Raw genomic sequence first — 10,706 nt, 5'->3', positions numbered from 1 at the left:
TTTTTCCCTAGTTTAGCATATGAATCAGAACATGTCTACATTTGTATTTCAAAAGACACAAGTAATGTTACATCAAGCTTTATAATGTGTCATTCTTTCTAATGTAGACAGTTTAATTAAACCTTTTTGGTCTAATTAGAACCTGTTTTTGTTTGGGCATCATTTAAGTTTCCCATGATGGCACATAAATAGTCATTGACTATACACAGGTATTAATAAATTTCAGCATCAATGACTTTTTTTATAGGTAAATTTCAGCATCAATATATAATCTCATACACACATCAAGTGAGAGGTTAAGACAAAACCCTTGAAAATCCATTTCTTCTTCTTTTTCCCTAACAAAAACTAAAGAAACAGAGTGGTATCATTAGTCCATCTTTGTCTTACTCTCTCCGAGCTCTCACTTGTGACAAACAACCATCAAATTCATCATACACATCAGGGAAGTAACTTTCTTAGATTCAGTACCCATTGAAAAAAAAAACATGGTATAAAATGTACAACTAATTTGCAGCTCCCGAATTTACTTCACTTCACAAACATCGCAAGAACATTTTACTTCAATTTCACTCGGATTCTACTGAGATAGTACGCAAACAAAACTCTAGAAGATCAAACTTGCCATTACCGAACAAATTTCACCGGCTTGAAGAATCGACGGTAACTCTCACGGAGTTCACGCAGCTAGCAGCGACGGAAACTCTCACAGCGTTCACGCAGCTAGCAGCGACAGAAAACTCTCACGACGTTCACGCAGAGCTCCGTCTCACCCATGACGCTGTGACCCAGAGACTTGTAGGCTGTGACGACGGCGACTGCGGGACGGCGACCGGAATGGGCGAACAGACTTCCTTCAGACGCACTGGGTATCTCCCTCTTCGATTTCGCTCGAAATCTCTCTGCTTTGTTTTCGTTTCGACTTTCCCTCCCAATCCGCACGGTATGTTTCATTTCATTTCATGTTTTTTTTTTAATTTATTATTTTTTTGTTCTTTTCAATTTATTATTTTTTTTAATTTTTTATTTATTTATCAGCTGACGTGGCAGGCTGCCACGTCAGCCGGTTCCGCGCCGGGTCCTCAGCCCGGTTGTCTGTAGAAGAATTGAAAAATGTAATCAACAACTTGCATCATCATCAATCCCAAGAGAATACATTCGCTTACGATCGTAAAACTAAATTTATCTTTTTGGGGAAAGTAAGCACTCAGTTTCTTGGCGTTTTGCACATAAAAATGCACTTGTTCGTAGATGCATTCACTCGCTATTCTTTAGTCTAAACAATAAATTAAGGAGTAGGTGAAGTTGTTTTTGTTTTGTTAATAAGGTCAAGAAAGCATGCAACTATCTATATGGCTAGTACACAAGTAAGCATCATTTATGTGAAATCTTGATTGAAAGAGATACAATTGACTATTAAATTTATATCTTAACACTCTCGTTCGTGTATGGACTATTTTTTATATATTAAATTTAATCAAAACATAATAAAATCATATTTGTCCCATCATAGTTTGTCTTTAAATGCGACACTTGAGAACAAAATCTAAATAATATAAGGTATGGTTTGGATAATGAAATGAGATGAGATTGTTTTAAATAAAAGTTAAAAATTGAATAAAATATTATTATCTAATATTATTATTATTATTATTTTGATATTTTAAAAAATTAAATTGTTTATTATATTTTGTGTGAGAATTTAAGAAATTTGTAATAATAAGATAAGACGAAATGAGATAAAATACTCTCACTATCTAAATGGGATAAGAGTCCATAAGTTCTTGGTAAAAAAAATTCTCCAAATGCATCTCAAATAATTGAAAGGATAATTAAGAAACAATTAAATTTCCCAATCTAAGGCCTCCTAGATCCAATTAAATTCTCTAATCCGATGACTATTCAAATTAAAAACATCCAAATTATAAGGCTCGCATAGTCGATTATGTGTTTGGCTTTAAGCGCGGTTTACTTTGAATAACTGTTATAAATATAAAAAAAATTATATAAAATTAAATGACGTAAATTTATATTTTATAAGATTTGTTAAAATTATTTTTATTATAAAATAATTTTATAATTTAACATATTATATTAAATCACGTGATGAGTTAAATTTTATATAATTTATTTATGGTTAAAATATATTTCTTACTTTTAGATGATTATACCTTTGTATATGTCATTTTGAGAAGACAAAAGATACTCGTTTATGGCCTACCAAGCACCAATGGTCCAATAATGTCATTTCTCGGTTTATGGCCAAAACACTTCACGTCTATTTATATAGCTCATGGAATGCCAAAAGTTAGGAAAGCTCTTTACGTCTCTCTCTCTCTCTCTGAATTCCAAAATTTGAGCGAGTGTTTTGGCTTAGAACACTGGCTTCCATGGGAGACACTGAGAAGAACATGGAAGAGAGTCTATTACAAAAAGGAAGAGAAGATAAAAGAAGCGAGACTCCATCAATAACATGGGGTCTGCTCACTGGGGAGCTAAAGAGGTTGGGTCCCTTGGCTGGTCCTATGGTGGCGGTGACTCTATCACAGTTCATGTTGCAGGTCATTTCAACGATGATGGTGGGTCATCTGGGTGAACTTGCTCTCTCTAGCACCGCGATTGCCATCTCTCTTGCTGGGGTCACCGGCTTCAGTCTTCTTGTAAGCCTTCGTCATTATCTCTCTTTTTGAAAAAAGGCATGCATTTATTGGCGACTATCAATGATTCATATATACCGAAGAAAAGTCTTTTCTCGCCCAAAAAAAAATAAAAATTGATGACTAATAAAAGGTCTTTTCTCCAAGAAAAAAACAAATTAGAATCAGAAAATTAAAATGGTTTTCGTGCTCTACTAGCGTCCATTTCTTTCTTGAATGGCGTCCATTTTTCTTTAAAGTGAGATTAGCATTAAAAAAAAATTTAAAAAAGAAGAAGATTGAGCAACGATTTAAGATATGCAAGAAAGAAAATAAAGGGTAGCTGGAGGTGAGGTCATACTGACTTGGGCAGCCTGGTAGTATTTTATTATAGGCTTTCCGTATCATAACATGTATGTAGCCTATTTCTCACGAGAAAAGTATTCCACTGTTTAAATCATCCAAAACATTACTATGACAACAAAATTCACTTTCATTTTAAAATTTATTATATATAAACAAGTTTACGTATCGATCTACGTACTAATATTATTACTTTCATATTTTAAATTCAAATTAATATTATTTTTAATAAAATATATTTTCTGACCAATCATATTAAATGGATGCTCGTATTAATACGCATAATCGATTACAATTAAATTTTTTCTTTCATTTTTCCTTCCTCTCCCCACCACCCCCTTCGCCCAAGGCCTCCCCCCTTCGCCCATCCTTGGGCGTAGACTATCGAGGTGGTGGCGATTGTCGAGATGTCGGAAATCAATCGGTAGTCTGGTGGTGGATTTGGCCGCGAGAGAGAGAGGACCCGTGAGAGAGAGGGCATGTGAGGGAGAGAGAAACGGTCGGTGTGGGCTGGGGAAGGAGGGTATGGCCGAGGGGTGGACATCCGGCGTGCTTGTGGGCGGCGACACGCGGTTGTAAGTGACGGAATGTGAGCCGCGACGTGAGTGCGTGGAGTTGAGCTACGGGCATGCGTGCGGAGGAGCTATGGGCCTCGGGCTGGGGGAGGAGGACGGGCTTGGTGGTGGTGATCGGTGGCTGTGGTGGGAGGCCGAATCGATGGCCGCGGCGGATCTAGGCTGCGACGGGGACATGGGTGAGAAGAGAGAAACGGGAAGGAGAGGGGAAAATGGGTGAGAAGAGAGAAACGGGCTTGAGAGAGAGAGAGAGAGAACAAAACCGTGATACGTAAGGTGTGCTACGTATAAGAAAATAGTTTACTTAAACCATAAGTTATTATAAGAGAATGCAGAAGGAAAATTCTAGTCGTGATATTACAATAGCTTAAAAGTTTACAAAAACTATATGTTATGATAAGAGAATTCCAAGTGTAATACTCGTGTGACACCTCTGACGTGACCAACAGTTAAGCCAATCATAAGGTTGATGCGCCTGACATCAATGTCTGCAATGTTATTTATATTTTGTGCGTGTTACACTTGGGTGTTACACATGGTACGACTCGATGCACAATCTTCCGGAAGACACTCGAAAACCTTAAGCACAAAGTGAGGCACGAAATAGCTTACTGAATCTTATGAAGGCCTGTAATAATATGCATGAAGAAATAATGTGCTCTTCAAGTATTTCTGAAGAAGTTACTATAGGAAAGTTCTACTCATTTTTATGTACTTTTTATATTTTTTGGCAAAAGGGTTTCTGGTGAACGGTTAAGGTTCTTATAATAAATTTTAAGGTATGTCAATTCGTAGGGGAGCTCTTAAACAAGACGATGCAAAATGCAGTAAAGAGCCTTTTCTACTCAACTGATAACAAAAGGAGGAAAATGGTCCATTAGTAGCTCCTTCATCTTTTGCAGGTATTGACATAATTGGTTTCAATATCTGTACAGATTTAGTAGGAGACCTAACTATAGTCCTTGCAAAATATCACAGCAAAATTTAGTAACAACAACCTGTGAAGTTATCATGGTGCCAAGGCCCCATTAACCCTTTAGTTATATAATAACAACCTGTGAAGTTAAAGCTTTGTTACTTTGTACATTCAAAACAATTTTCCCTTTCACTCTTTTTCCTGCATCTTGGAAAAAATTTTCGGCATGGACTCTTTGTGATGGATTGGTGCTACATGTGTAAGAAGAGTGGTGAATCTGTGGATTATCTTTTACTTCACTGTTAGGTAGCAAGGGTGTTATGGGCTGAGATCTTTAACAGGACCGGACTTGAATGGGTGATGCCAGGGAGGGCAGTGGACTTGTTTGCTTGTTGGAAAGAGTTTCAGGGCAATTCCCAAATTGCTGATGTATGGAGAAAGATTTCCTTATGTCCCATGTGGTGTATTTGGCTTGAAAGTAATGGCCAGAGCTTTGAATGATTAGCTTGTCAATGGCATTTCTCTAATATAGCTTTGAAAGTTACCTCTTTTATCATGCATATGCCCTTTCACCAATACATTTCACCCAGCGATGCATTAATAATTAAACCCAGGAAGCTCTACTCTGAATGCACCTCTGACTGCAGCTGATCAATGTGGTGGGTCAGTTTAGTACCAAACTTTCTGCTACCATGATAAAGCTTGGCTTGCCTGTACGAATACTAGTTTAGATATGCTTACCAAATGGATGAAATTTTACAATAGAAGTGTACTTGAAATATTACTGACATATATGGGTTTCATCAAGTTAATGCTTGTAGAAAATATGGATGAAATCATGCCTAGATTCTTAGACTGTGAGTCAAATGTTCTTAAGAAGATGTCAAATTGAATTTTGGGACCTAGTTATATGAATAGAGTTCTGTCTCAAACAACTAAATGGATTTGTACTTTGTATTCTGTGAACAGTTAGGAATGGCAAGTGCATTGGAAACTTTATGTGGGCAAGCTTATGGAGCTCAGCAGTATCGGAAACTTGGCGTTCAAACTTACACTGCTATATTTTCTATGATCTTAGTCTGTTTTCCCGTGTCTTTGATATGGATCTATATTGGGAGGTTTCTAACTTTGATAGGCCAAGACCCTCTAATTTCACACGAAGCTGGCAAATTCATAATCTGGCTTGTTCCTGCGCTCTTTGCATATGCAACACTTCAGCCACTTGTTAGATACTTTCAGACACAAAGTCTTGTCATGCCAATGCTTATCAGCTCTCTTGCCATTCTTTCTTTTCACATACCTCTATGTTGGGCTTTAGTATTCAAGTCTGGGCTGGGAAACATCGGAGCAGCATTAGCTATTAGCATTTCATATTGGTTAAATGTGATTTTGCTTGGATTATACATGAAGTACTCTTCTGCCTGCGCAAAAACTCGCATTCCAATTTCTATGGAGCTGTTCCAAGGAATTGGGGAGTTCTTTCAATTTGCTATCCCTTCTGCTATAATGATTTGGTAATTGCTATCACTTTCTCTCGTTGAAATGTGGAGTTTGTGTGTTTTTCTGTAATATATCATTCTTCTCTGATGTGTTTATTCATTTTAATAATGCAGCCTTGAGTGGTGGTCGTTTGAGCTTCTCATTTTACTGTCCGGTCTTTTACCCAATCCACAGCTAGAAACTTCAGTGCTTTCTGTATGGTAAATTTTCTTGTAGTATTTCAGATCAAGAAAACTTTGGATCTTCTAAAACTTTCTCATCTTTATGCACTATAATATGCGTTCCTCAAAAGATTCTAACCTCACTTCAACATTGGGTAATGATCCTTACTATCAACTTCTCTGTACAGTCTCTCAACCATCACAACACTCTATACGATACCATATGGACTTGGTGCTGCAGCAAGGTTGGTTTGTTTTTTTTTTTCTGCAAGGTTTGTTCAATTGAACATATCCACATACAAAGATATAGACATGCATGTACACACATATATGTAAAAGACATCTATTGCTACATTTTACAGGTGTCTACTGTAGTCTAAATTGCACATCTCTAAAAATTGTCTCCTTTTTGGTTTAGTACTAGAGTTTCAAATGAATTAGGAGCAGGGAACCCACAAGCTGCTCGTGTAGCTCTCTTTGCTGTGTTGTTTCTTGCAGTCATAGAGACATGTATAGTGAGCACAACCCTTCTTGCCAGCCGGCATGTTTTTGGTTACACTTTTAGCAATGAGAAGGAAGTTGTGGACTACGTAACAACCATGGCTCCTCTCGTTTCTGTATCAATTATACTTGATAGCTTACAAGGGGTTCTTTCAGGTAGAAAATCTTTGTTTTTGTCAGCTGAGTCTTTTTTAAGTTTTACAGAATTATGTTAAGAGTTCATTAAATCAGGTGTTGCTAGAGGATCTGGGTGGCAGCATATAGGGGCTTATATCAACCTGGGGGCATTCTATCTTTGTGGAATTCCAGCTGCTGCAGTACTGGGTTTCTGGGCTCAGTATAGAGGAAGGGGCCTTTGGATTGGAGTACAAACTGGTGCTTTTGTTCAGATTGTTTTGCTCTTTATTGTGACAAGTTGTACAAACTGGGAAAAACAGGTCTGTCCTTCACTTTTTATGTCTCAATGCTTTTGATAGATTCCCATATGCTCTGGTCTGCTGTGAAGATGCTTGGGGGGGAAAGTGAGGAAAAATTGGCAGTGTTTTGAAACCCCCTGTATTCCTAAGACGCTTTTTAAATTCTCAAATTTGCTTCTTTTCTTCCATATCTTTGTATGATCAGTTCCTCTATATTCTAGTCAATTCACGAGAGCACCTCTTGAGATAAAGGGTATTAAGGACATTCTCACTGGGACAATTGGCCTATGAACTCTATTGTAATGGTCAATAACAACTTAGCTATTTGCGTAAGTTTTTCTGCCTTTTTCATGGGTTATTGGGTTCTTGATATTTCAGGCTAGCAAGGCAAGGGAGAGGATGTTTGTGGGGAGACTTCCCAAAGATAATGATACAAGTCAGCAAGGAATATTGGTCAGCTAAAGTTTCTTATTATTGAATTTGTAAGGAGAAACATTGCTTTTGAATGAGAGCTTACAAGCTTAATAGCTCTTTTTCGTCTGTCTTTGTTTCTTTTGGCCCCAAATCACTCTAAATGATATCGCTGTAACAAATTTGAACTTGGTTAAGATTCAAATGGACCCTAAATAAGAATTGGCATAGCCAAATGGGCAAAATAATTTCCTTGCCAAAAACATGTACAGGAAGGCTGCATGCAAATAATGTCCAACCATTTCTCATGTTAACAACCCACTTTGGGGACTTCATGGGGAACTAGATTAATAGCCTTCCTCCAAAACAAGCAGGCAGAGATGCCTGGGAGTACTCAAAAGTGCCTGGGAGTACTCAAAAGTGAGAACTTGAATTCCTTACTTTCATAAAGCCTAGGCTCTAAAACTGCATTAAGCAAGGTTTTTGTTCTCCGTTGATCTTCCTACGAGCTTGATTAAATCTGTTTCTATATTTATCTAGTGTTCATGGCTGTGCAGCTTGGCTAAACCAACTTGGTCTGGTTTTAGAGCTGTGCCACGCATGTAGGGGTATCAATATGTGACACGACCTGTGAACCTAACACAAACACGACACGGAATTAGAGGGGTTGAGTTTGATTTTAATAGGTTCGGATCAAAACGGATTGACCCGTTAAGACACGATTTATAAACGGGTCAACTTGCTTAACATGAAATTAACTCGTTTTGACCCATTTAGAATTTATTTCAAAATTAAAATTTTATCATTGTTATGTTGTAATATTGGTTTTTGTTAGTATGTTTATGCTTTTATTGTAATTTTAGACATGCTTATATTTGTTATTGTATGGTTCGTAATATTGGTTTTTTTATATGTTAAAATTTGAAAAATATTGATATATATAGTTTTTAAGTTATTGTGGTTATTAATAAATATAGATTTTAACTTTTATGTGAAATTATGTTAACAAATTAAATGAGTTATGCATTTTAGTTCAATCCATTTATATGAAACAAACTGATTTAAATGAGTTATGTCGTGTTAATATATTTCTAATTAATTATTAAATAGGTCAAAACGGATGACACGACACAACATGGCCTATTATCTAAATAGGTTGGGTTAGGATTTAAAAATTTAACATGTTTAACTTAATGAGTTGGAATCCGGTTGACCTATATAGTTAAATATTCATGACTGGACACGATACAGATACGACCGAAACACAAATTGCCACCCCAACGGCCATGTTCAAGGAAGCTCTCAACACAAGTTCATGTCTTAGATGGTCAATGAGATGGAATTTGTAGAAAATTTGTGAAGCAAATGCGTGACAAAGCAGCTTATTTTTCACTGATCACTAGTTGAGTAGTAGTCCGTCCTTCACAATCAAGGGGGTTCACCATTCACAGATGCAACAATATCAGGTCCTGAACAGTAAAGGCTCATTCTAACAAGTGAAGTCTGCTCAATTCATTTCATTTCAGCATCTTAAAAGTCTCGTTCTCTTTTCTTGTACAAACGGCTTTGTATCGATGAGAGGTGGATGACTACGTGTGTTTCTATGCGATTAAAACTGTACTTCCAAGAAACACAGATATGAGGTCTTATTAATCAAAGTTCCATTCTCATTATTATATTGAGATGATTGAGGAAGCTGTTGACAGCAATGGTGAACTGATTAAAGCACTTATAATAACAAAAATAAAAATTATTAGATATAAAATGAACTAGAGTCCATCCTATTAGAAATTTATTACCAAGAAAAAGGAAGAGATGAGATGAAAAAGAAAAAAAAAAGATAAAACTAAAAGAAGTAGATTGATATACAAAAAAAAAAAGAAGTAAAAGTTACATCAAGTTAGAGTCAATTTGAGATTGAGTTTAAAGCTTAAAAAGTGCTTTTAATTATTTAAAAGCTCTTTTAAAGAAAAAATTATATGTTTGATAAATTTATAAAAAATGCTTCAATCACTTAAAAAAGTTGAAGGTCTACTTTTTTAAAAAGTACCAAATTGAAGTTTTTATAGAAAAGCTCTTGTAGATAACTATATATTTTTAAAAAATTAATGTAACTAACTTTAAAAGTGCTTTAGATACATGTTTATTAAATAGTAAACAACTTTTGAACTATAGAGCTTATTATTTAAGTTATAAGCTATAAACCCTACAACTATAAGCTATATTTCCCATCACAATCTCAAACATGCACTAAACTATTCCAAAGAAGGAAGAAGACCTCTATAAAAAGAGGGGATCTCTATAAATCTAACAATACTTCAAGGAATCACTTCTCTACACTCTCTTTAGATCATCTCTCTTCAAATTTCTTTAAGGATGACATATTATTCAATTTCTCATCAATCCTATTTTTTTATTGTTTTGAGAGCAATGTGAGGTTTTGAGGAACAGTACAATCACCAAACATAATAGATTTTACCCTCAAATAACTTGTGGACATTGGGTTCAATATCTATCTTTTTATTTATATTTTATCTGTTTTATTTATTATTTATCTGTTTTATTTATTATTTATTTCATAGATAAGCATCTGAGTACCGTATCAATATCCAAGTCATTATCGTGTGCCATTCTCCGGCTCCGCTCCGATTCCGCTCCGGCTCCGACTTGTCGGAGTCGGAGTCGGAGTCGGAGGTTTTTTCTTCTTGGAAGTCGGAGTCAGAGTCGGAGTCGGATCCATTGAAGATCCGACTCCGACTCCGCTCCGATCCGACTCCGATCCTCCGCCTCCGACGTCGCCCTCCGACTCCGCCTCCGCCTCCGCCTCCGCCTCCGAGTTTATACATATTTTATAAAATATGTGTTTTTGTATATATTAATTATTTAAATTTTATACAACTATATCTTATATAGTTAGTTAAACTCAATAATATACTTGTTAAATAATATATTTATACTACAATATATAGACTAAATTGACTAATAATAGTTTAGTATATGACTATATTTAAATATCATACTATTACAAATTTACAATATTACTACCATGTAACACTAAATTACTAATGTATAAATATAATAGCATATAATACTAATAATTAATGTATATATAATATACTATAAACACTAAGATGAATAATGACATCGACATGTAATATTGTAATACTAATGTATAAACACTAATCTATAAATTTATAATAACATATAATACTAATGTATAATAACTA

General features: G+C 35.6%; 1 protein-coding gene across 2 annotated transcripts; it reads left to right on the top strand.

Annotated features, from left to right (window-relative positions):
- Window positions 1–2,310: 2,310 nt before the first annotated feature.
- On the top strand, window positions 2,311–7,744 carry LOC109011681 (protein DETOXIFICATION 12-like). 2 transcript variants are annotated; one of them, XM_035683990.1, is made up of 8 exons: window positions 2,553–2,660; window positions 4,370–4,476; window positions 5,460–6,004; window positions 6,104–6,190; window positions 6,340–6,396; window positions 6,570–6,808; window positions 6,884–7,089; window positions 7,447–7,744. In XM_035683990.1, the coding sequence occupies exons 3-8, from the start codon at window positions 5,466–5,468 to the stop codon at window positions 7,528–7,530; spliced, it is 1,212 nt and encodes a 403-aa protein (XP_035539883.1). In that variant the 5' UTR covers window positions 2,553–2,660; window positions 4,370–4,476; window positions 5,460–5,465; the 3' UTR covers window positions 7,531–7,744. The 2 variants fall into 2 exon arrangements, with proteins under 2 accessions (XP_035539882.1, XP_035539883.1); XM_035683989.1 differs by lacking the exon at window positions 4,370–4,476 and having other exon boundaries at window positions 2,311–2,660.
- Window positions 7,745–10,706: the final 2,962 nt, after the last annotated feature.

The sequence above is a fragment of the Juglans regia genome, chromosome 13 (assembly GCF_001411555.2).
Source record: "Juglans regia cultivar Chandler chromosome 13, Walnut 2.0, whole genome shotgun sequence".
In the NCBI taxonomy this organism is placed as follows: Eukaryota; Viridiplantae; Streptophyta; class Magnoliopsida; order Fagales; family Juglandaceae; genus Juglans; species Juglans regia.
The sequence above is the reverse complement of the archived record's forward strand: the minus strand, read 5'-3'. Positions and strand labels throughout refer to the sequence as shown.